This window comes from Macaca fascicularis, chromosome 2, assembly GCF_037993035.2.
Source record: "Macaca fascicularis isolate 582-1 chromosome 2, T2T-MFA8v1.1".
Taxonomy (NCBI): domain Eukaryota; kingdom Metazoa; phylum Chordata; class Mammalia; order Primates; family Cercopithecidae; genus Macaca; species Macaca fascicularis.
Genome location: NC_088376.1, coordinates 111,660,230 through 111,685,894, shown reverse-complemented (window position 1 = coordinate 111,685,894; position 25,665 = coordinate 111,660,230). Strand labels below are relative to the sequence as shown.

The following is a 25,665-nucleotide window of genomic DNA, read 5'->3' as shown; positions in this document are numbered from 1 at the left end:
TTTTGTCCCTCTTTCCGTCTATTCACATCCAGTCTTCTGTCCATCTGCTAGAGTCACCAACTTCCCAGTTTGTAGTGGACTGTCTCTGTGTTAGCATTGAAATTCCTGCATCCTGCGAAATCGCTCAGTACTGAACAAACCAGGACTGTTGGTCAATCCATCTGTTTCCCAGGTATCCTGCTGTCCATCGGCCAGCAGCTAGTCTGTCCACCCAACCGCACATCACACCTCCTGACCATCCTCCCCGACGGAGGACAATGCTCCGCCCTCTCTGGCCCCGCCCCCAGTCACCGCCTTTCCCGGAAGCTGCTGCAGCGAATCCTGGCACCCTAGCAACAGCGCCTTTCAGGCTGTCCAGTCCGCGTGCGCAGCTCCTAGGACGAGCCAATAGCGAGGGGCACCGGGAGCGAGGTGCAGGGGGCGGGGCTCGGCCTGGCTGCAGCCATTTTGGTGCGAGAGAAACAATAGGTCGGAAGCGCCGAGGAACCCGGCTGAGGCAGCAGGTAACGCTCGCGTCTTATGGCCCTAGTGCCCCAGGAGCTTTGAGGGCGATTTTTTTGGGCTACTGGGAGATGGGATCTCTGATCATTGGAGTCTCCCAGCTTATTTGGGAAGGACTTCTTCCGTGGTCTTTGTGGGGGAAATCTCCCGGGGTCTTTGTGGATTCGATTTCCCTGGGTAATTTGGGAGGAGCATTTTTCTTCTGATCATTGAGGGAGAGATTTCCCTGATTTTGGGAGTGCAGAATCTTCCCCGGTCATTGGAGAGGTCTCCCGGGTTGGTGGGGGGACAGGATCTTTCCTGGTCATTGAGGAGATCTCCCCCGGTCTTGGGAAACGCAAGATCTACGGTGTCATTGAGGGGTCTCCCCAGGTCATTGGCGGCCACGATCTCCCCAGGTATTTGGCGGGTTGGGGGGTCTTCTTCCCAGATCTTTGGATAGGGAGTCAGCCCAGCGCCTCAGGTAGTGTTACCTGGGGTCGGCAGATGTGCAGCCATTTTGAATGTTGAATGCCATTTGGGCCCGTCAGATGGTGTTCGATGAGGGAATCTACACACTTAACCTCACTGTAGAAAAAAGGCCTTTAAATGGATAAGAGGACACCTTTATAGTGGTATTTCCACTCTTTACTTTTGATTAGAGACCGCTTTTGTCTTTTGCATCCTAATGCCTTATTTCATTTTAGGATTGTATTCGGTTTCATATATCAAGAAAGCTACACTAGCAGAAAAATGGGTGAAAATAAAATGTAGAAACCAGTAAAATCTAGTGCTCTTAAATACCAGAGGAAATAGAACTAGTCACTGGTTGGAATTAAGCATTTCCGTAGCAGAATGTACATAGAACAAAAAATCATCTTGAATAGTTTTAAGAAAAAGTACTGGAACTTTGGAACGTGGTAACAAAAATGTTGTAGATAATCAGTTCTATGATATTTTTAATAAAGGATCATGATTACAGTAATTTTGTTGAATTCTAGTGTTTAAAATGTTTGCTGTATTTGCAATTGTAGCCAGGTAATATTTTAAGTGAACTAAGATGCTTATTTATGTAGGTTGTTGCTGTGGGGTTTGTATAATTGCATTCTGTAACTTGGGTGTTAAGTATTTAAAGAGAAGCTTCAGGGTGTTGTTTTAACTTTAGCCACTATCAGAGTTAGAAAGGGCCAAATGAATACTTTATCATATTTGACATAATAGACAAGTTGATGGCTTTTGAGAAAAGTTAAACTATTAACTGTCATTAAAAATTTTTTTTTATATTTTCTGTGGTCTTGTCTGACATTGTCATTTCGATAGATTTACCTTCTTTGTGACTTTAGAATTCACAGGCATTGTTAGAAATCAAATGGAGAATCACTTGAGCCCAGCAGTTCAAGATCAACCTGGGCAACATAGCAACACCCTGTCTCTACAAAAAAAAAAAAAAAAGAGAGAGAAAGAAATCAAATGGATAAGAACAAGGACTAGAGTTGATACAGTTGTAGAAACTAGTTTTTTTGTTTGTTTGGTTTGTTTTTTATGCAGGGCCTGGGTAGGGAGGGAGCAAGGCAGGGACCTGGGAGATCTAGAAATCAGTGTAACAGATATAATAGACTTCTTTTGTGCTTCAAAGCTTCCTAGGTGACAGACAGGTACACTGTATGCTAGCCCTGTATCTGTCTGAGCAGTGGAATGTGCCGGGAAAGAAGGAGCAACCACTGACTGAACCTTTGCCAGTCTCCCTTCCAAGAGGGATGCCAGAGCCTTCTGTATGCTCCTGAGATGTCACTGGTATCTAGGCAACAGGGATGAGCCTGAACCTCTCTGAGGCCAGCTTGCTGAGGTGAAAATTTTCCATTGTTTGGCTCATAAAGAGGATGCATTGGGGAAGAATTTTCCCTTTAAGTGAAGTTATTTCACCTAGTGAGATAATCTTGTTAAGTAACAAATTGAACACACTCTTGTACATTAGAAAGTAAGCAGTTGATTATTCTCATGTTATTACATTTTAAAGCATGTATTTGTATTTTTAAATAAAATATGTTTTTGCCCATTTGTGCACCATGTAATAAAAGTAATAAGAAGTAGTTGTGTTTTACAGTATATTATGGTGGCAAGGAAATGTCCTTTTTTCCAAAAATTGAATTTAGAGCCCACCTCAGGATTTGGAGAAGTCAATTTGCCGAGATGATGCACAGTTGATTTGGGTCTGTCACACATCACCAGCTTCAGTAGTTACTAATTGCTGGCCAATCTTGTTTCATCTACACTGTGCCCATCCCCATCATTGCCCTACTTTTTTTTTTTTTTTTTTTTTTTTTTTTTTTGATACACAGTCTCGCTCTGTCACCAAGGTTGGAGTGCAATGGTGCGATCTTGGCTCACTGCAAGCTCCGCCTCCTAGGTTCATGCCATTCTCTACACTCAGCCTCCTCGCCTGGCCTGCCCTACCTTTTTTTTTTTTTTTGAGATGGAGTCTCGCTCTGTCACCCAGGCTGGAGTGCAGTGGCGCGATCTCGGCTCACTGCAAGCTCCGCCTCCCGGGTTCACGCCATTCTCCTGCCTCAGCCTCCCGAGTAGCTGGGACTACAGGCGCCCACAACCGCGCCCGGCTAATTTTTTGTATTTTTAGTAGAGACGGGGTTTCACCGTGGTCTCGATCTCCTGACCTTGTGATCCGCCCGCCTCGGCCTCCCAAAGTGCTGGGATTACAGGCGTGAGCCACCGCGCCCGGCTGCCTGCCCTACCTTTTAAAGAAAGGGCCAGGGCCAGGCTTGGTGGCACACGCCTGTAATCCCAGCACTTTGGGAGGCCAAGGTGGTTGGATCACGAGGTCAGGAGTTCAAGACCAGCCTGGCCAACCTGGTGAAACCCCATCTCTACTAAAAATACAAAAACTAGCTGGGCACCGTGGCACGTGCCTGGAATCCAAGCTACTCAGGAGGCTGAGGCAAGAGAATCGCTTGAACCCAGTGGGTAGAGATTGCAGTGAGCCAAAATTGCGCCACTGCACTCCAGCCTGGGTGACAGAGTGAGACGCCATCTCAAAAAAACAAAAAGGAAAAATAAAGAGCCGAGGGTGGTGGCTCACGCCAGTGATACCAACCCTTTGGGAGGCCGAGGTGGGCGAATCACTTGAGATCAGGAGTTTGAGACCAGTCTGACAAACATGGTGAAACCCCGTCTGTACTAAAAATACAAAAATCAGCTGGGTGTGGTGGTGGGAGCCTCTGTCTCAAAAAAATAAAACTAAACAAATTTCTGGGATGTACTCCCTTTGAAATTCAGGGTTTGTTTTTTTTTTTATGAGGCGGAGTCTCGCTGTGTCACCCAGGCCTGAGTGCAGTGGTGCGATCTCGGCTCACTGCAACCTCCACCTCCCGGGTTCAAGCTATTCTCATGCCTCAGCCTCCCGAGTAGCTGGGATTACAGGTGCGTGGCACCACACCTGGCTAATTAATGTTGTTTGCTTTCTCTGTGTATCCACGTATCTTACTTGAGACACTCCTATGTGTTTTCGAAATTGGAGTGTCTAATCCCAAACCTAAGGAAGAGTAAAACTTATTTTAATGGAATGAAACGTGTTAACAAGAAGCAGAACATCTGGCTCTAGTGTTGTTGCTTTTGCGTTTAGTTTGTGAGAATGTGCCCATTTGGAACCTGGGCTACATCTCCTAAGTCTGGGTTTGTGGAAGGCTGCCACGTTGCTTGGTCTGGCCCTGGGGTGCTATGGCCCAAGTTCCCCAGGCCATATTACTCTACCTTAACCCCACCTGTTAGAAGAGCCCACCCGTTATGGCTCCTTGCCTTGAACCTTGTCTTGCTCTTTTAGTTTGGGCTGCTTTGGGGCCAACAGGCCTTCCTAACTAAAGCTGCACACTCAAATGAGATGACCCATGGGCTGTGTGAGCTTGTCTCAGCTTTCATGGGGATTGCAAAAATCTCACGTCCCCCTTCAGTGTTTGTTTTATAAGAATAGGTTATTTTTGCTTTGCAAGTGTGAAACTAACATTGGATATGACTTTTTGGTATAACTACTCACCTGCCCATTCAGATTTTTATATGCCCTAGTGTCTGAGATTTATATATTATTATTATTTTTTTTTTTTTTTTTTTTTGAGACGGAGTCTGGCTCTGTCGCCCAGGCTGGAGTGCAGTGGCCGGATCTCAGCTCACTGCAAGCTCCGCCTCCTGGGTTTCTGCCATTCTCCTGCCTCAGCCTCCCGAGTAGCTGGGACTACAGGCGCCCACCACCACGTCTGGCTATCACGCCACTGCACTCTAGCCTGGGCGACAGAGCAAGACTCTGTCTCAAAAAAACACAAAAAAACTTTTTTTGTAAAGACAGGGTCTCACTTTTTTTAACCCAGGCTGGTCTTGAACTCCTGGCATTAAGCAATCCTCCTGCTTCGGCAGGAAAAAAGCATCCAGAAAAAATCCTCAGCGTCCAAAAGGGCTGGGATTACAGGTGTGAGCCACTGCATTTGGCAAAGATCCCTTTTCTACACAAATTTGATGGTATTGTTGAGGCTGCAGCCACATTTGTTTGGGGATTAACCTAACTGCAAGCCTGCCTACTTTCATTCTGATGCCTATTTGTTTGGATGTGCTTTATACTTGCTGTCTGTGGACTGTGCCATGGTTCCTTCCTCCTCATCAGCAGGGAGTGGTGGTAAGCAGTTTACCTGCTTTTATGGGGTACCCTAAGGAGGTGTGCAGACTTGGTATCTGCTTAGCTCTGGTGCTGAAGAGTCGTCATATTTTTTGAGAACTTGCCTAGTTACTCAAGGAAGAAAGGAGGGCTGATTGTAGTATACTTGACCAAGGAATGTTTTTTTTTTTTTTTTTTTTTTTTTTTTTGAGACGGAGTCTCACGCTGTTGCCCAGGCTGGAGTGCAGTGGCGCTGGAGTGCAGATCTCGGCTCACTGCAGGCTCCGCCTCCCGGGTTCCCGCCATTCTCCTGCCTCAGCCTCCTGAGTAGCTGGGACTACAGGCGCCCGCCACCGCGCCCGGCTAATTTTTTGTATTTTTTTTTTTTTTTTTTTTTTTTTTTTTGAGGCGGAGTCTTCACTCTGTCGCCCAGGCTGGAGTGCAGTGGCACCATCTCGGCTCACTGCAAGCTCCGCCTCCCAGGTTCGCGCCATTCTCCTGCCTCAGCCTCCCGAGTAGCTGGGACTACAGGCGCCCGCCACCGCGCCCGGCTAATTTTTTTTTTGTATTTTAGTAGAGACGGGGTTTCACCGTGTTAGCCAGGATGGTCTCGATCTCCTGACCTCGTGATCCGCCCGCCTCGGCCTCCCAAAGTGCAGGGATTACAGGCGTGAGCCACCGCGCCCGGCCAATTTTTTGTATTTTTAGTAGAGACGGGGTTTCACTGTGGTCTCGATCTCCTGACCTTGTGATCCGCCCGCCTCGGCCTCCCAAAGTGCTGGGATTACAGGCTTGAGCCACCGCGCCCGGCCTAGGAATGTATATTTTTATGAGCTTGAACAACCTGACAAGAAAAACAATAACAAATAACTTGTTAAACCAACTTTTTGCACGTTGCTGAGATTATGATCTTCTTAAATTAGTTAATTCTTATTGAAGATTTTCAATTTTTCATCTACTATGAATAGAAGTTTTACTTGTAAGGCAGTAAAAGGTGTCATTCCTTGAACAGTATCTGTTCTTCCAGGCAAGTGCCTCTGGAGGAGAGAGAGCCCAGTTGATTACAGACCCACTACTGAAGGGCTGGGGTTTTTCTTGCTTTGTGTTTGTATCTGAGCATGAGGATAAAAGTGTCAGTCTCTTCCTCAGGTTTTTGGGCCACCTCTGCCCTTTGTAGATTCTCTGCTGGGCATTTGGAACTAACACAGCAACTTCTAGGGTCTCACGTTGAAGACTTTATGGGTTAGTCAGAATGCTGCATTTACACTGGGAAGGCCAGAGGAGGACTGTAAATCCAGGAGACAAGGTCCTGGGGGATTTGGGAGGGTCAAACTTACAGGAGTGCCAGTTGGCAGCTGACGGGTTTAGATTTTGGGGCTTAAAAACTAATGGGATGTGTGATCTGGTTCAGTAGCTCATGCCTGTAATCCCAGCACTTCAGGAGGCTGAGGTAGGCGGATCATTGGATCCCAGGAATTCGAGACTAGCCTGGGCAACGTGGCGAAACCTTGTCTCTACTAAAAATAACAAAAAATTAGTTCGACATGTAGCATGTGCCTGTAGTCCCAGCTACTTGGGAGGCTGAGATGGGAGAATCACTTGAACCCAGGGAGGCAAGGCTACAGTGAGCTGTGATTACACCAACTGCACTTCAGCCTGGGAGACGTGAGTGAGACCCTGTCTTAAAAAAACAAAAACAAAACTAATGAACATGAGCAGCAGGACGACGGCAGGTGAGTCCTGGGAAAGTAAGGGACAGGACCCCTAGGATGATTTATCTCACACTCAAAGACTGTTTTTACTTTGGAAAATAACTTAAGCTCCTTGTAATGAGCGAGAGAAAAGTAAGATGTTAAAACTGGAAGTACCTTGTTGGCCTTCACTGCTGGTCCTGAAATGCAATCTTATTTTATTTTTACTTTTTTTAGAGACAGGGTCTCACTCTGTCACCCAGTCTAGAGTGCAGTGGCAGTCTCATAGCTCACGATAACCTCGACCTTCTGGGCTAAGGTGATCCTCCTGCCTCAGCCTTCTGCGTAGCTAGGACTACAGGCACGTGCCACCAAGCCTGGCTAATTTTTAAAACATTTTTTTAAAGACGGAGTCTCACTGTGTTGCCCAGGCTGGTCTCAAACTTCTGAGCTCAAGCAATCCTCTTACCTCAGCTTCCCAAACTGCTGAGATTATAGGTGTGAGCCTCCACGCCTGGCCTCAAATGTGATCTTGATTGACTGAATCCACTGCCTTCCTTACAAACTGGGTGATTCTGAAGAGATCAGTGTGACCTTTGCTTTGGAACTATGAATGCAGTTGAACTTGATTTTCCTAACAAAAATTTTAAAATATTTGCTGCATCTTATTTTGGAGAGCTAGCTCAGGACTTCTGAAGGATAATTGGCAAGTGTCTCTTTATTAGGACATAGTGCTGTGACTGGTGCAGTCTTTATATATATATATATATATATTTTTTTTTTTTTTGAGATGGAGTCTCGCTCTGTTGCTCTGGCTGGAGTGCAGTGGCGTGATCTCGGCTCACTGCAAGCTCCGCCTCCTAGGTTCAAGCGATTCTCCTGCCTCAGCCTCCCTGGTAGCTGGGACTACAGGCGCCCGCCCCCACGCCGGGCTAATTTTTTGCATTTTTAGTAGAGACGGGGTTTCACCATGTTAGCGAGGACGGTCTCGATCTCCTGACCTCGTGATCCGCCCCCCTCGGCCTCCCAAAGTGCTGGGATTACATTGAGCCACCGCACCTGGCCTGACTGGTGCAGTCTTAAAGAATTTTCCCAAGATCATATCTCATTCCTTTCTGGGCTGGTCTGGATGAACACTGACTGCACTTAGGCCAAGTGGGTTGGGTGATACAAGCTGCCAGATTGCTGCCACAAACCTAGAATAGTTTGCAGACCCTTGTGAGGAGTATTTGTCTAAGTGAGATGTTGAAAGGACCTAGAGGAAATTGTCAGAGTTCCCTTGGTCGCAGGAACTGGTGCTGCATAGGGCACACTTTCGTCCCTGCTCCAGCAAAAGCAGCACTCAGGTGCTTGCCTGGGCAGGTCTGGGATGCCCTGCCTCTGTGGCTGCCCATTGGGACTGAATCACTTTTGGCATCCTTTATTTCAGAGGATGAATTCATGTGTCATTTGGGTTTGGCAGTGAGCTAAGAGCTAAACGGGGTAAACATTGCCCACTGGCAGGAAACGTATAATCTTGTCTGAAGCTAATGGACCGTTACTTTTTTGTTTGTTTGTTTGAGACAGTGTCTCGCTCTGTCACCTGGGCTGGAGTGTGGTGCAGCCTTGAGCTTTCTGGCTCAAGTGATCCCTCCACCTCTGCCTCCCAAGTAGCTGGGACAACAGGCATGTACCACCACACCTGACTAGTTATTTTTTGTAGAGACAAGGTCTCACTATGTTGCCAGGATTGTTCTCAAACTCCTGGGCTCAAACAGTCCTCCTGCCTTGGCCTCCAAGTGCTAGGATTACAGGTGTGAGCCACCACACTGGCCCTATGGGACCATTACTTATTGGCATATGAGAGAACTGTGACTTGAGGTAGCAAAAATCCCTCAGAGATTGAGACCTGTGAGCAATTTTGGCTTTAGTCTGAGAGAGTTGCTTCTCTGTGTTCCTGTTGAGTTACGTTTCTTACAATGTGGTGGGAGACGGGAGACTGAGAATTGTCCTTGAAAAAGGGGTAACTGGCTTTTACAAGAGAACTGAAAATTCCTGGTATGTGTATAGAATCCATTTAGCTATTTCTAAGAAAATTTGGCCAGATGACTCATGCGTTGTATTCTAGCACTTGGAGAGGCTAAGGCGGAAGGATCACTTGAGACCAGGAGTTTGAGGCCAGCCTGGGCAACATAGCAAGCCCCCATCTCTTAAAATAAAGTTTGATATATTGCTAAAGGGGACATATGAGACCTTAGAATCAAGCATTGTTTTATCTAGAAGCTTTTAAAAATTGCTAAAATTCTTTATAATTCTAGCAGGTTATTCAGATAAACATATTTCTTTTTTATTATGTTTTTGTTTGTTTGTTTGTTTTGGTTTTTTTTTTGTTTTTTTTTGAGACAGGGTCTCGCTCTGTCACCCAGGCTGGAGTACAGTGGCGTGATCACGGCTCACTGCAGCCTTGACCTTCCAGGCTCCAGTGACCCTTCCACCTCAGCCTCCCAAGTAGCTGAGACCACAGGTACGTGCCATTGCACCTGGCTATTTTTTTAATATTTGGTAGAGACAAGGTGTCCCCATCTTGCCCAGGCTGGTGATAAACATATTTCTAGGTAGGCTGAAAGTTCCTTCTTCCTGTTCCCCTTACTTTGGAGTCCTCTAATCTGTCATTCCAGAAACCTGGTCAGATGAGGCAAAGAGATAGGGCAGCATAGTCGTGCTGGTGGTTCTAGAAAGGAGAAGCAGCTGAGAGACAACTGTGTCCCTTATGGAAAGGCTGAGATTTGTCCAGATTTTTGGAACAGAATCTGCTGTTTTGGGGGAAGAAGCTACATTGTTGTATGACTTTCATGAAATCACTCCAGTTAAAATCCGTGGTTTCTTCTTTATTAAAACCAGAATGAGGCTGGGTACGGTGGCTCACACCTGTAATCCCAGCACTTTGGGAGCCTGAGGGTGGATCATCTGAGGCTGGGAGTTTGAGACCAGCCTGTCCAACATGGAGAAAACCTGTCTCTACTAAAAATACATATAAAAATTAGCCAGGCGTGGTGGCGCATGCGTGTAATCCCAGCTACTTGCGATGCTGAGGCAGGAGAATCACTTGAACCTGGGAGGCGGAGGTTGTGGTGAGCCGAGATCAGGCCATTGCACTCCAGCCTGGGCAACAAGAGCGAAACTCCGTCTCAAAAGATAACATAACATAACATAACATAACATAACATAACATAACATAACACAACACCAAAATGAAATGCTATTGAGGGCTCTGACCTTCTAGCACCTTGTGTGCAGCTTAAGAACAGTGTGTACTGTGGTTGTTATTCTCACTTGGAGTGAAGCTCTGAGTACGAAGGGTGGGCTGGATCAGTGTTTGTTTCTAGATGGATTTAAAACCATCAAGAGCCAGGCAGCCATCTGTGTTTTCCTGTTTCAATCTTGAATCCTCCTCTTCCCCCAGTATTTTCTCTCTCAGTTATAAAGGTAATGTGTGCTCAGAGTTGGAGGATATTATAAGAAGTTTAAAACATTCAGAAAACTGAAAAGCGGGCAATCATGATCTTACCACCTAGTATAGGGCAGGTTTTGTGGTGTCTGAAGCTTATATAAAATAATATAAATATATATAACATAAATATATAATTTGTAATTATACATGTAATTATAAATGCCATCTTTAAACAAAATAATGTACAAATATGAAAACAAAATTCGGTAAGAAAGTGAATGTTTGTTTAGATTGAAAAAAAATCACAAAAAGTCACACATTTAAAAATGCAGAAGAAAGTTCTACAGTACTTACCTCCCTACATTTTGGGGCAGCATTTTGACCACCGCTTGCTTGCCTTTTTATTTTTTTGGGGACAGGGTCTCATTTTGTCACCAGGCTCACTGCAGGCTCAGTCTCCCAGGTTCAAGCTATTCTCTTGCTTCACACCCCCAAGTAGCTGGGACTGTGGGCCCGTGCCACCACGCCCAGCTAGTTTTTGTATTTTTAGTAGAGATGGGGTTTTACCATGTTGCTCAGGCTGGTATTGAACTCTTGAGCTTAAGCGATCTGCCTCCCAAAGTGCTACGATTACAAGCCTGAGCCACCGCACCTGGCCTGACCACCTCTTTCTATAATAGCAATATTATAGCTTTCTGTAGAGAGAACAGAAGGGTCACCATAGTACTCCTCAAGGGTAGTTGATCCCAACTTTTATTTGTTTGTTTGTTTGACATGGAGTCTCACTCAGTCATGCACGCTGAAGCTCAGTGGTATGATCAGAGATCACTGCAGCCTCAAACTCCTGGGCTCAAGAGATCCTCCTGCCTCAGCCTCCTGAGTAGCTAGGGTTACAGATGTGCACCACCACAACTTGCTAATTTTTTTGTAGAGATAGGGTCTTGCTGTATTGCCAAGACTAGTCTTGAACTTCTGGCCTCAAGTGATCCTACTGCCTTGGCCTTTTTTTTTTTTTTTGAGACGGAGTTTCACTCTTGTTGCCCAGGCTGGAGTGCAATGGCGTGGTCTCGGCTCACTGCAACCTCCACCTCCCAGGTTCAAGTGATTCTCCTGCCTCAGCCTCCTGAGTAGCTTGGAATACAGGCGCCCGCCATCACGCACAGCTAATTTTTTGTATTTTTAGTAGAGACGGGGTTTCGCCATGTTGGGCAGACTGGTCTTGAGCTCCTGACCTCAGGTGATCCGCCTGCCTCAGCCTTCCAAAGTGCTGGGATTATAGGCATGAGCCACTGCGCCTGTCCTCCTTGTATTTTTTTAATTTTTTGTTTATTTTATTATTCTTTGTTTTTTTTTTGTTTTTTTTTTTTGTAGAGAGGGGTTTTTGCCATGTTGCCTTGGCTGGTCTCGAACTCCTGGGCTCAATCAGTCCACCTGCCTCAGCCTCTCAAAGTGTTGGGATAACAGGCGTGAGCCACCACGCTTGGCCAAGCTGTAGTATATCCTTGAAGAATTCTTTTAGAGAAGGCTTGTGAATATCAAGCCTTTATTTATTTATTTATTTATTTTATTAATAGACAGGGTCCTGCTCTGTCACCCAGGCTGGAGTGCAGTGGCATGATCATACCTCACAGAATTCTGGAACTCCTGCACTCCAGTGATCCTCCCACCTCAGTCTCCCCACCATGCCTGACTAATTAAAAAATTATTTAGAGACTGGCTCTCACTGTGCAGCTTGCCCAGTCTGGTCTCGATCTCTTGACCTCGTGATCCGCCTGCCTCGGCCTCCCAAAGTGCTGGGATTACAGGTGTGAGCCACCGTGTCCGGCCCCATCTTCCTTCTTGTAACTTAAAAGTTTATCATAAGTGAGGCCGGGTGCGGTGGCTCACGCCTGTAATCCCAGTACTTTGGGAGGCTGCAGCAGGCAGATTACTTGAGGCTAGTAGTTTGAGACCATCTTGACCAACATGCTGAACCCAGTCTCTACTAAAAAATGCAAGTTAGGCCGGGCGAAGTGGCTCACGCCTGTAATCCCAGCACTTTGGGAGGCTGAGGTGGGCAGATCACGAGGTCAGGAGATCGACACCTGGCTAACACGGTGAAACCCCGTCTCTACTAAAAAAAAATACAAAACATTAGCCGGGCGTGGTGGCAGACGCTTGTAGACCCAGCTACTCGGGAGGCTGAGGCAGGAGAACCGCTTGAACCTGGGAGGCAGAGGTTGCCGTGAGGTGAGATCATGCACTCTAGCTTGGGCAACAGAGCAAGACTCTGTCCCAGAAAAAAAAGAAAAGTGTATCATAAACGGCCCGGTTCAGTGGCACACGCCTGTAATCCCAGCACTTTGGTTAGGCCAAGGCAGGAGGATCACTTGAGCTCAAGAGTTTAGGACCAGCCTGAGCAACGTGGCAAAACCCCATCTCTACACAGAAATACAAAAATTAGCTGGATGTGGTGGTGTGTTCCTGTAGTTGTCCCAGCTACTTGGGAAGCTGAGGTGGGAGGATCACTTGAGCCTTGGTGGACAAGGCTGCGGTGAGCTGAGATTACACCACTTGTACTGCAGCCTTAACAATGGAGGCCCTGTCTCAAAAAAAAAAAAAAGTATATCATAAGCATTTTCTCCTGGTTAAAAAATATAAAATTGATAAGAAAGCTCTTTGTGGTATCCTAATAGTCCGTCACACAATTGTATGAAAAAAATATTTTTGTTTCATTCCTCTTCTGTTGCTAGATGTGGAGGCAAATGTGTTCATCATCAAGGATGATAGATGTCCTGATTTTATGGAGCAGTGGACTTGATTTTTATGGAGTTTTCCTGAGGTTGATGGTAATTTGCTGCCATGTACCCAGACAGGTCAATTTGGTGTTCCCTACAAGACTCCTTTCAGAGTCAGACATTGACTGTTTCCTTCCTGGCTTTATTTTACTAAAAATGGTTTTTAGTTTTTTATTGTTTTTTTCTTTTCTTTTTTTTTTTTTTTTTTTTTTTTTTTGAGACGGAGTCTCGCTCTTTTGCCAGGCTGGAGTGCAGTGGCGCGATCTTGGCTCACTGCAACCTCCGCCTCTTGGGTTCAAGGAATTCTCCTACCTCAGCCTCCCAAGTAGCTGGGATTACAGGCGTGTGCCACCATGCCTGGCTAATTTTTGTTATTTTTAGTTGAGATGGGGCTTCACCACGTTGGCCAGGCTGGTCTTGAACTCCTGGCCTTAGGTGATCTGCCCGCCTCGGCCTCCCAAGGTACTGGGATTACAGGCATGAGCCACTGCGCCCAGCCGATAGTTTTTATTTTAAAAAATATTTTTATATTTATTTCCTCATCTCCATGGTTAGCAAGAGATTTTTTTTTGTTGTTTTGTTTTTTTTGAGACAGAGTCTAGCTCTGTCTACCAGGCTGGAGTGCAGTGGCACAATCTTGGCTCACAGCAAGCTCCGCCTCCCGGGTTTATGCCATTCTCCTGCCTGAGCCTCCTGAGTAGCTGGGACTACAGGTGCCAGCCACCATGCCTGGCTAATTTTTTTTTTTTTTTGTATTTTTAGTAGAGATGGGGTTTCACTGTGTTATCCAGGATGGTCTTGATCTCCTGACCTCGTGATCCACCCACCTCGGCCTCCCAAAGTGCTGGGATTACAGGCGTGAGCCACCGCGCCCGGCCTCATTACAGATACACAGTTTTATATTTATAGTTTTATTTTAAAACTATTCTGGGCCGGGTGCGGTGGCTCACGCCTGTAATCCCAGCACTTTGGGAGGCCGAGGTTGGCGGAACACGTGATCAGGAGATCAGGACCATCCTGGCTAACACAGTGAAACCCTGTCTCTACTAAAAATACAAAAAAAATTAGCCGGGCATGGTGGCGGGCACCTGTAGTCCCAGCTACTCTGGAGACTGAGGCAGGAGAATGGTGTGAACCCGGGAGGCAGACCTTGCAGTGAGCTGAGATCTCACCACTGCACTCCAGCCTGGGTGACAGAGCAAGAGTCCATCTCAAAAGAAAAAGAAAGGAGAAATTAAGCTGGGCAGTGCCAGAGATCATGTGCCCTAGAGGCAGCTGTGTGGGATTCACTTGGGAGAAGTGGCTTATTGTCTCTGACCCTGGGTGAGTTTCCTAACCATCTCTAATCAGCTTCATTGTTTGCAATAGGGAGAGTAGTGTCTACCTCAAAGAAAGTGTCATGAGGACCAAATGACATAAGAAATTCCTGTCATGAGCCTGATACATAATAGGCGCTTTCCCCATATTAGAGGTCAGAGGGCACATCTCCTCCAGATCCATCCTCACTCCTCTCTCAGTTGGAGTCATGGGAACTGAAGGAGTTCCCAGTAAAATCTCTGTACAGATACTGAAATGTAACTCAAGCCCTATAAAGAATGCTAGTAGAGACTGCATAACTTGTAAATTAGACAAAACAGAGAATGAGTGTGACATGACCTGAACCGGTTAACAAGGTGCATACAGAGGTGTGCTTCGTTGATGCGGCATCCAGTGCGTGTCTGAGTGAGTGGATGCGAGCCCTGATTGCCCCAAAAGCATAACTTTGGTTTAAAGGTGTGTACCAGCTTTTGGTGATCAGGATAGAACTGATAAAAATAGTGACCTAGAACACTGTGTATCTTTTTAAATGGAGTTAACCAGCTTTGATCAGTTGTTTTAAGTTGTTAATCATTAAAACTGGACCCAAGCTCCATTGCTAATAAGGTTAATGGGGCTTGTCTTTGGCCTTGGGCAGGAACAGTGTGCATAGACAAACTGGACAAGTAAATAATGAGTCTTACCAGATAATGAGTAAGCAGGTTTTCCCTGTATTTAAATGCATTTTATAAAAATATAATTAATGGGGCTGGGTGCGGTCGCTCACGCCTGTAATCCCAGCACTTTGGGAGACCGAGTCGGGCAGATCATGAGGTCAAGAGATCGAGATCATGCCAGCCAATGTGGTAAAACCGCGTCTCTACTAAAAATACAAAAACTAGCTGGGCATGGTGGTGCATGCTTGTGATCCCACCTACTCAGGAGACTGAGGCAGGAGAATGGCTTGAACCCGAGAGGCGGAGGTTGCAGTGAGCCGAGATTGTGCCACTGCACTCCCGCCTGACGACAGAGTAAGACTCCATCTCAAAAAAAAAAATTTATATACGTGTGTGTGTGTGTGTGTGTGTGTGTGTGTATAAAATTAAATGGGAGACTTGGGCATCATCCACTTAAAGCTTGACACTCTTATTAGAAAATGGTAAGATATAATCCAAATATTAGGCATGAAATTGTGATTTCACCTCACCATGGCATCAGTTTTGCCTGTGATAGTGGCTTTCTAACACCGTAGTGGGACCTCTGCCTTTTTAGGGCCCCTGGAACCCATTCCCTGCCTGTCTGCATCTAACCCCGCCCCATGAGCTCATAGTGTTTTTGTTTTTCTGCCGGAGAAGGAGGGGCCAAGGTGGGTGGCATGGGCGGAGTCCCGCAAGAGCTCAGACTGTTTGTCTTTGTCTTTATGCTGGAGGAGCAGGGTGAGCAGCTCTAAGGCATTTCCCACGCTACTTCGAACCCCCATGTCATCATTGTGTTTGCTTCTAGCAGAGCATCCTGGCCAGAACAAGCCAAGGAGCCACAACGAGAGGGACACACAGACAACAGACGGAAGACGTACTGGCCGCTGGACTCCGCTGCCTCTATCTCCCCGCCATCTGCGCCCGGAGGATGAGCCCAGCCTTCAGGGCCATGGATGTGGAGCCCCGCGCCAAAGGCGTCCTGCTGGAGCCCTTTGTCCACCAGGTTGGGGGCCACTCATGTGTGCTCCGCTTCAATGAGACAACCCTGTGCAAGCCCCTGGTCCCAAGGGAACATCAGTTCTACGAGACCCTCCCTGCTGAGATGCGCAAATTCACTCCCCAGTACAAAGGTAAGTCCCAGCTGCTGGAGGGGTTGCCACACTGGTGAGGAGATGTGAGGGATCGTGGCCATGGAAGGCCCTGGCAGCCATCCCTGGAACCCTCACTCCCTCCCACTCTGTGCTTTCCCTCCCTCTCCTCCTTCTCCTCCTCCTCCTGGCCCTCAGCCCAGCATCTCACACCCTCAGTTTTCAAGCCCTGGTAAGATTGCTCAATTCTGTTTTGTTTTGTGGATTTGAGTTTGATTTTGGTAGAAGTGTAGTTGTGTTTTATGTTCAGGTGTCTCTTGATCACAGTAACCCATAGTCCCCCATTGAGGGGACAGTGGGGGAAGACTTTGGGAGGATTTTAACCCAGAATACTTGCCGCCTGCTTTTTGTCCTCCAGGAAACCAGAAGCCCGGGTGATTAGGTAGGCCGGGGGAGCAGGGTTGAGTCAGATGGAATGCAGGAGTGGGAGGCCTGTGCTGATTAGCCCAAGCCCTTTGCTGTTACAGAATGTCCCCAAAATTGCTATGTGAAAGCAACCCTTCGATTCACATATGATAATTTCTAATTTATTTTTATAATGTATTTTATAGGGGATATCAGCAGCCACCAGCATGGTGGGGTCTTTGTTGGGGAGTGGGGGAGACTTTTGTAAATCTAGGAAGAATCCATTAAATAAATTAATTTTAAATGTGCATTACCTGGTTACATAAAGGACTCTAGAACAACTTAGGTTCTTTTGGGACTCTTGAAACATTGTCTTTAAGGACAGAACGTACTGGGTACCTTTCTCTGTACTCTGAATATGCATGTGTATTGCGGTGGGGATGGGGGAGTTGGGGGCCCTCACTTGGTCCTTCTCTGTTGTTTTTTTCCAGGACAAAGCCAAAGGCCCCTTGTTAGCTGTCCGTCCCTGCCCCATTTTTTCCCCTGGTCCTTTCCCCTGTGGCCACAGGGAAGTGTGGCCTGAATCCCCCACCCCGGCTCCTCTGCACCCAGAGCTGGGAGCCACCTCAGAAGTGTCGTCTCTCTCTGAGCACGCATTCCCCTGCAGCAGTCGAGCGGGCGGGCAGCAAGGACTGAGCAGATTGAGTGATGCTGGGGCAGAGAGGCCTGGGAGGAAAGGTGTTCAGCCAGTCGTTTGTAAGGCGCTCGTCGGCACCTGCTGAAACGCCCCCACCTGACAGCCCCATCCTCAAAGACTGTCTAATTACTCATGGCAGGTTCTAGAGACTTAAGGGGGAACGCTGCTTTCAAGGCCACCACATGTCTGTGCTCCCCAACCAACTCTATCTGCCTTGTGTTCATTTTGTTATTTTGTGACGTGAGACTGCAAAGACCAATAAAAACATATTTTAAAAGAACAAAAGGCCTGGGTGCCTACCCGTGTGGGGGCACTGTGGGAAGCCTTTGCTAGGGTGTCTTGTGCTGTGTGGTTTGTTTTGTTTGCCCCTTTATTTTGTTTTGCTTACTCAATCTTCCCTTATTCTTGGATGCTTCTTAACCCTCAGGCAAACCTATGTTCCCCCTGTATTCAGGCTCTGCTTTAAAGCAAGCCATGAGGCTATTGGAGTTTCTGTTTAGGGCATTAAAAATTCCCGCAAACTATAAAGAGCAATGTTTTCAGTCTTTTAGGATTAGAAGAATTACATAAAAATTAATAAACATTTTCAATGATGGAAAAATGTGTCTTGTAATTCTTTGGTTCTTGCCTCGTTGAGTACATAAGAGAAGAAGACTCTCGGCCATGTTTGCTCCCTAATTGCTTGTCTTGTATGGTGTCATCTTTTCTAGCTGTTTTGATATTTGTTAAGTTTGCAGATGAGTTTGGGGCCTCTGGCAACATAGAGACTAAGGAACTGGGTAAGAAAAAAACAAATGTTACAATCATGTTACTTACAGTGCTTCTTCCTGTGGAATTAAAAGTTCTTTCTGCTCCTCACCCCCTTCCAGGTGTGGTATCTGTGCGCTTTGAAGAAGATGAAGACAGGAACTTGTGTCTAATAGCATATCCATTAAAAGGGGACCATGGAATTGTGGACATTGTAGATAATTCAGACTGTGAACCAAAAAGTAAGCTCCTAAGGTGGACAACAAACAAAAAACATCATGTCTTAGAAACAGAAAAGACCCCTAAGGACTGGGTGCGTCAGCACCGTAAAGAGGAGAAAATGAAGAGGTGAGTGTAGACAGAGGACAACTCTGGGCTATGTGGGAGGGGAAGTGTTGGCGGTTTTGGTTATAGCCCAGTTCCCTGGAACTAAGGACTCAAGTGGATTTAGTAGGTACCTGTCATTCAGTGGCCAATTCCTACATGGCGTGCTCAGCCTCTTTCTTTAGTTGACTCTGGTTAGATCCTGCCAGTTTGGGTATGACTGCTCTGTGCCAGGCTGTGTTCTGGAGATGTAGCAGTGACCAAGAGAGGAGCTATCCTTTTACCTCAGGTTGTTCACCAGTGGTGGGGGACAAAAGGGGCAATTGGGCATCCCTGAAACTCAGTGATCTCCTTAAGCAGGGCCATCCTACTCCTGCACCTTGGCAAAGCTTGTGAAAATATAAATAGTATATATATAAAGTAAAGCACATGTAATGTAGCTAAGTAGGTTGACTTAGTCTCATGGAATTTCAGTTCCTATTTTCCCAGTTGCCAGCTTTTGGAGTCAGGGGAACCTGGTTGTACTGGAGGCTAGGTGGTACCACTGCCTATAAGAGGGCAGTGAAGGCTCTCCACATACGGGGCTGGGGAGCAGGGGTTGATCATGGATCTTAAGTTCTTTTTGCTGTAGAAAGTAGTGGATGGCTGGTCCCTTATGTTATTTTCTAAAATCAACTTTCTTGAGGTACACATGTGGTAAAATGTACCCATTTGAAGTGTTCAAAGAGTTTTGGCAAACGTGTACACGGTAAGCTACCACCACATCAAGAAGTCACTTTTCATTACTCTAGAACGTTTCTGGCCGGGTGCGGTGGCTCATGCCTGTAATCCCAGCACTTCGGGACGCCAAGGTGGGCGGATCACATGAGGTCAGGAGTTCGAGACCAGCCTGACCAATATGATAAAACCCCGTCTCTACTAAAAATACAAAAATTAGCCAGGTGTGGTAGCATGCATCTGTAGTCCCAGCTACTTGGGAGGCTGAGACAGGAAAATCGCTAGAACCCGGAGGCGTAGGTTGCAATGAGCCGAGATCGCGCCATTGCACTCCAGCCTGGGCAATAAGAGCGAAACTCCATCTCAAAAAAAAGAAAAAAAAAAAGAAAGATTCTTTGTACTTTAACCCTGGATTATTTATTTATTTATTTATTTATTTTAACTTTTTTTATTTTGGAGTCTTTCTTGCTCTGTTGCCCAGGTTGGAGTGTAGTGGCATGATCTTCTTGGCTCACTGCAACCTCTGCCTCCCGGGTTCAAGTGATTCTCCTGCCTCAGCCTCCCGAGCACACCACCATGCCCGGCTAATTTTTGTATTTTTAGTAGAGACAGGGTTTCATCCTGTTGGCCAGGCTGGTCTCCAACTCCTGACCTCAAGTGATCTGCCCATCTCGGCCTCCCAAAGTGCTGGGATTACCGGCGTGAGCCACCGCACCCGGCCTTCTGAATTCTGATAAGACATACTGACTTATTGGTCTTTATCTCTTTATAGCCATAAGTTAGAAGAAGAATTTGAGTGGCTAAAGAAATCTGAAGTCTTGTACTACACTGTAGAGAAGAAGGGGAATATAAGTTCCCAGCTTAAACACTATAACCCTTGGAGCATGAAATGTCACCAGCAACAGTTACAGAGAATGAAGGAGAATGCAAAGCATCGGAACCAGTACAGTATCCTTTGTTCATGGGCATCTCTGCATTTGAGGGTAAGAGGAGAGGAAATGAGGAAGTCCGTTGGAGCTTGGAGAGAGAGGTTGGGTTTTTATAGTCATGGCTGAGTTTCTCCTACCTGGGTTATTCCAGGACACCCTGTATGATAATTATGGGCAAATAATCACTTCCCTCAGGGCAGCCACTGGCCTAGGAGTGCAGATGATGAGGAGTGGGGTATAATAATGGGTCTCTGAGGCCGGGCGCGGTGGCTCAAGCCTGTAATCCCAGCACTTTGGGAGGCCGAGGCGGGCGGATCACAAGGTCAGGAGATCGAGACCACAGTGAAACCCCGTCTCTACTAAAAATACAAAAAAAATTAGCCGGGCGCAGTGGCGGGCGCCTATAGTCCCAGCTACTCGGGAGGCTGAGGCAGGAGAATGGCGGGAACCCGGGAGGCGGAGCTTGCAGTGAGCCGAGATCGCGCCACTGCACTCCAGCCTGGGCAACAGCGTGAGACTCCGTCTCAAAAAAAATAAATAAATAAAAAATAATGGGTCTCTGGGGGGAGAGGGATGCCTCGTGAAGGGGCCAGCTTGCATCAGGTGGGCTTTAGCCTAGGTAACCTAGAGGAAGAGGGCAAGGGGCTGCCCCCTGTTTTCAGACTCTTCAGAAGTCTCAAAACATTGTTCACCTGCCAAGGGCTGGGGTGTTTGGATGAGGAACTGACCTCTCAGTCCTGGTTCACCAGACTGCCACTGGGGCACGAGCTGTGCATGAGGAAATCTTTCTTTTTCTTTTCTTTTCTCTTTCTTTTTCCTTATCTTTGCTTTCTTTTTTCTTTTCTCCCTGTCTTTCTCTCTCTCTTCTTTTTTTTTTTTTTTTTTTTTTTGAGACAAGAGTCTTGCTCTGTCCCCCAGGCTGGAGTGCAGTGGTGTGATCTCAGCTCACTGCAACCTCCGTCTTCCAGGTTCAAGCGATTCTCATGCCTCAGCCTCCCGAGTAGTTGGGATTACAGGCATCTGCTGCCACGCCTGGCTCATTTTTCTATTTTTAGTAGAGACGGGGTTTCGCCATGTTGGCCAGGCTGGTCTCAACTCCTGACCTCAGGTGATCCACCTGCTTTGGCCTCCCAAAGTGCTGGGATAATAGGCATGAAGCACCACTCCCAGCCCTCTTCCTCCCCGACCCTCTCCTCCCCTTTGTAGAGATGAGGTCTCGCTATATTGCCCAGGCTGGTCTCAAACTCCTGGACTCAAGTGATCCCCCTGCCTCAGCCTCCCAAAATGTTGGGATAACAGGCATGAGTCACCATGCCTAGCGTTTATCTATTTTTTGGTCTCTTAAAAAATGTAAAAACCGGCCGGGCGCGGTGGCTCAAGCCTGTAATCCCAGCACTTTGGGAGGCCGAGACGGGCGGATCACGAGGTCAGGAGTTTGAGACCATCCTGGCTAACACGGTGAAACCCCGTCTCTACTAAAAAATACAAAAAACTAGCCGGGCGAGGTGGCGGGCGCCTGTAGTCCCGGCTACTCGGGAGGCTGAGGCAGGAGAATGGCGTAAAAACCCGGGAGGCAGAGCTTGCAGTGAGCTGAGATCCCGCCACTGCACTCCAGCCTGGGCGACACAGCGAGACTCCGTCTCAAAAAAAAAAAAAAAAAAAAGTAAAAACCACTTCTAGCTTATAGGCCATAAACAGCAAGCACTGGGCCATAGTTAACCAGTTTCTGCTCTAGGGAGTACTGATTCCTTGAATGGGAAATGATGAGACAATGGTCTGTGCACTAGAGACACTCCATTATTTCTGGTCATTGTTTCTAGACCTTTTTTAGTGCACACAGCTGGGAAGCAGATGTTTAAAGAGAAAACTATTTTCATGAGTTTGTACTTATATTTCCAGTTCACATTTAAGGCTACAGGATTTACTGAAGTTTCTTGATGTTCTACTTGTAATTGAGGACTTTGTTTTTGGACCCTAGTCCTACACTTAGCTAAGAGTTCAGGAAATGGTGTGTGTATCTCCCAGGCTGGAAGAGCCCAGGCCTCTGTTGAGTCCAGGTGCAGGCTGCTTTCATGCCAGTTCCCTGACAAGAAGTAAAGGTGTCTTTCAGCTTTCTAGTCAGCTCTGGACTCGCTGTGTGGGTGATGGCAGGACTAATGGACTATCCTGTGGGTTCAGGCTTCTCTGGGTCACTGCATCTAGGCACTGTACCTTGAGAGTATCAAGGACCCATGCAGTAGCACTTCCTTTTGAGGGTATTATTCTTAACTACTCAGAATTTATCTTACTGGAAAACCTGACTTCCCGCTATGAGGTGCCTTGTGTCCTTGACCTCAAGATGGGCACACGACAACACGGTGATGATGCTTCAGAGGAGAAGGCAGCCAACCAGATCCGAAAATGTCAGCAGAGCACATCTGCAGTCATTGGTGTGCGTGTGTGTGGCATGCAGGTGAGGGGGATGCTAGGGCTGGCTAGGGCATCCAGTGGCTGTCACTTCCTCACCCTGGCATAGTCCTGTTTGCTCAAAAGATTCCAGGCCAGGTGCAGTGGCTCACACCTGTAATCCCAGCACTTTGGGAGGTCAAGGTGGGTGGATCACCTGAGGTCAGGAGTTTGAGACCAGCCCAGGCAACATGGCGAAACCCTATCTCTACTAAAAATACAAAAATTGGCTGGGTGTGGTGGTGCACAACTGTAATGCCAGCTACTTGGGAGACTGAGGCATGAAAACAGCTTGAACCCAGGAGGCAGAGGTTGCAGTGAGCTGAAATCACACCATTGCACTCAAGCCTGGGTGACAGCGAGACTCTGTCTCAAAATAAAAAGATTCCAGATTTGACCCCACACGAGTCTGTTGCTTTTTGGTTGAAAGAGAAAGCATGCATGCCTGCATGATTCTCTCTCAGATTGGTCTGGTTAGCTGAGTCCAGAATCTGGATAGTAGTAGGGAGGAAGGCAAGAGGGTTAGGTCATCTCCAGTGACCCAGATGTTGAGTTGGGGTGCTGGGGCACAATGACCAAACTCAGGTTGGATGACTGCATCCCAGGTGTGGGCTGATGAGAGAGTATAGTGGATAGTGGCTCATGTGCGACTCGTGTACTTTATCTGATTTGGGCTTTCACATGCCGCCACCACCACACCACCCTTCCCTCCCACCCCCGGCCCCACCCAGAGTCCAGGGTTTGAGATGGCCCTCAGCCCCTGACTTGCTGGTCTCTCTCCTACAGGTGTACCAAGCAGGCAGTGGGCAGCTCATGTTCATGAACAAGTACCATGGACGGAAGCTGTCGGTGCAGGGCTTCAAGGAGGCACTTTTCCAGTTCTTCCACAATGGGCGGTACCTGCGCCGTGAACTCCTGGGCCCTGTGCTCAAGAAGCTGACTGAGCTCAAGGCAGTGTTGGAGCGACAGGAGTCCTACCGCTTCTACTCAAGCTCTCTGCTGGTCATCTATGATGGCAAGGAGCGGCCCGAAGTGGTCCTGGACTCAGATGCTGAGGATTTGGAGGACCTGTCAGAGGAATCAGCTGATGAGTCTGCTGGTGCCTATGCCTACAAACCCATTGGCGCCAGCTCTGTAGATGTGCGCATGATTGACTTTGCACACACCACCTGCAGGCTGTATGGCGAGGACACTGTGGTACATGAGGGCCAGGATGCTGGCTATATCTTCGGGCTCCAGAGCCTGATAGACATTGTTACAGAGATAAGTGAGGAGAGTGGGGAGTGAGCTTGCTAGCTGCTTCAGTACTTGAGAGAGACTCTGTGTCCCAGGCACAGCTGCGCTGTGTCAGGGAGGAGGCCGGTATGGCCAGGTGGTGGCTCCTGCAGCCTGGAGCTGATGTGCAGTGGCCTCTGTGAGCCCCAGCCTGAGCCAGCCCTAGCTGCGCTTGGAGTCTTTATTTATTTTAACTATTTCTTCAACATTCCACATTTGATGATGATACCTCTTTCTTCCATGAGTGTCTATGTTCTAATACAAATCTTTTATTGTATACCGTGCTACTGTCATTCTTTCCAAGGGTAGGCAATCCCCCTCCCAAGCCTCACCACATGCTGTGACCACCTCCCTGGCTCAGTAAGTATTCTGGCTGCCCCATGAATCCTAAAGTCAGCACAGCCTCTTGGCATGGTGTACAGTCTTCAACCCAGCCCCTGCAGGTTACCCAGAAAGGATCCCTGAGTTACGTACCTTCTGGGGTCTGTGCTGGCTGAGTGTCTCAGCACCTCTATCCAAAAACCACATGACACTTGACACAGGTCTTCTCATGGGCCCTATGCAGCTTAAGCCAGTTAGATAGCAGGTGCTCCAAACCTTGGGTCCAGCTTTTAATCCTTCCTATGCCACTGGCAGCAGCTAATTGGCTGGCTATTGTGATAGATGTCCTGGAGCCAATACTAGGGTCTCTAGCCTCTAGGGTCTGGTCCATTGGCAGCCATGGACTGTGTTATAAAGGGGCCCAGGTGATGGAGGGTACGATAAAAAGGCGTATTTGGGTAGGTAGGGTGGTACTCTTGGCCTCACCACTTGTCACCACTCCTGCCCAGCCCTAGTCCCCATTGCAATTTCACCAGTCTCATTCTTCAAGCAGTCCCAGACAGCACAGACCCTGAGATTCTACTCTGCCCCAGGAGGGCTTCTGGGAGGAGGAACCAAGAGAGGTCTTGAACTGCAGAGCCAGACCTGGTGCAGAGGAGGCAGGGTGTGGATGTCAGTTTCCAGCAGTTCTACCCCTCACCTGAACCTCGCACCAGGGCTATGCACTTTAGGTCTAAAAATAGGCAACTGGGTCAGACAGATTACGGGATAATGCCCGTAATCCCAACACTGGAAGGCCAAGGTGGGAGGACTGCTTCAGTCCGGGAATTTGAGACTAGCCAGAGCAACATAGCAAGACCTTGTCTCTACTGAAAAAAAAAGAAATTAGCTGAGTGTGGTGGTGCATGCCTGTAGTCCCAGAGACAAGAGGCTTGAGCCGGAAGATCAAGGCGGCGTGAGCTTGATCATCCCACTGCACTCCAGCCTGGACAACAGAGCAAGACCCTGTCTCAAAAAATAAATACAAATAAAAATAGAAAACTTGCACACACTGGCCTGTACTCGCCCCCTGCTTCCTGGGCTCCGGCTTCCTGTGGAGTGTAGCTGGACCATTCTCAGCCACCGTCTCTCCAGGACCCTGAGGGCCTCTTCCCTGGGTCTTACAGGCACTCTTATTGCAAGGATTTCAAATACCTGGAGATCTGGGCTAACAGGAAAACTGGGTGGATCAAATAGGCTCTTAAGGCCACCGTGGTACCCCACTCCCTCTTTCAGCCCTCCTGTATGCTCTCAGAAAGGGGCATTGCAAATCTTAAGTCCTATAAAGACAATAAAACACAGCACGATGATAGCGATTGATAGGGGTGGGAGCTTGACGGACTATAGGAGAGGGAAGGGAAGAGTGTCCCAGGTAGAGGGAACCGAATATGCAAAGGCCCAATATAGAGAAAAGCAGCCATGGCTGATGAGAGAGGAGGAGCAGGTGTGAGGAGCAAAGATGCGAGGGCTTTAGACAGGGAATAGCACTGCCTGGTTTCTGTTTTTAATGGCCCCCTTCTCCCCACACTTGCTCCCCACTGGCCACCACTGGCACTCGGTTAAGAGAGGTGGTGAGGCCTAGACACACCGACAGCCGGGCCCCGCGGGGGCTTCCAAGTTTCAGATCAGCAAGATCGTCCTTTCGAGGTAAA

At 47.6% G+C, this 25,665-nt stretch overlaps 1 protein-coding gene across 6 annotated transcripts; it reads left to right on the top strand.

Annotated features, from left to right (window-relative positions):
- Positions 1-438: 438 nt before the first annotated feature.
- On the top strand, positions 439-23,930 carry IP6K2 (inositol hexakisphosphate kinase 2). Of its 6 annotated transcripts, none has more exons than XM_005547040.4 (7): positions 439-503; positions 2,117-2,326; positions 15,835-16,156; positions 18,086-18,311; positions 19,777-19,952; positions 22,210-22,385; positions 23,165-23,930. In XM_005547040.4, the coding sequence occupies exons 3-7, from the start codon at positions 15,955-15,957 to the stop codon at positions 23,663-23,665; spliced, it is 1,281 nt and encodes a 426-aa protein (XP_005547097.1). In that variant the 5' UTR covers positions 439-503; positions 2,117-2,326; positions 15,835-15,954; the 3' UTR covers positions 23,666-23,930. The 6 variants fall into 6 exon arrangements, 4 of the variants coding, with proteins under 4 accessions (XP_005547097.1, XP_015301350.1, XP_005547098.1 ...); XM_015445864.3 differs by having other exon boundaries at positions 15,832-16,156; XR_012431121.1 differs by lacking the exon at positions 2,117-2,326 and having other exon boundaries at positions 17,011-18,311.
- Positions 23,931-25,665: the final 1,735 nt, after the last annotated feature.

What these genes read in the sequence shown, in the direction of transcription:
- IP6K2 (XM_005547041.3), top strand. Translation starts at nt 15,955, where the DNA reads ATGAGCCCAGCCTTCAGGGCCATGGATGTGGAGCCCCGCGCCAAAGGC. An exon ending in AAAGAGGAGAAAATGAAGAG is followed by an intron (nt 18,312 to 19,776) that starts GTGAGTGTAGAC and finishes ATCTCTTTATAG; the next exon opens with CCATAAGTTAGAAGAAGAAT. An exon ending in TGCGTGTGTGTGGCATGCAG is followed by an intron (nt 22,386 to 23,164) that starts GTGAGGGGGATG and finishes TCTCTCCTACAG; the next exon opens with GTGTACCAAGCAGGCAGTGG.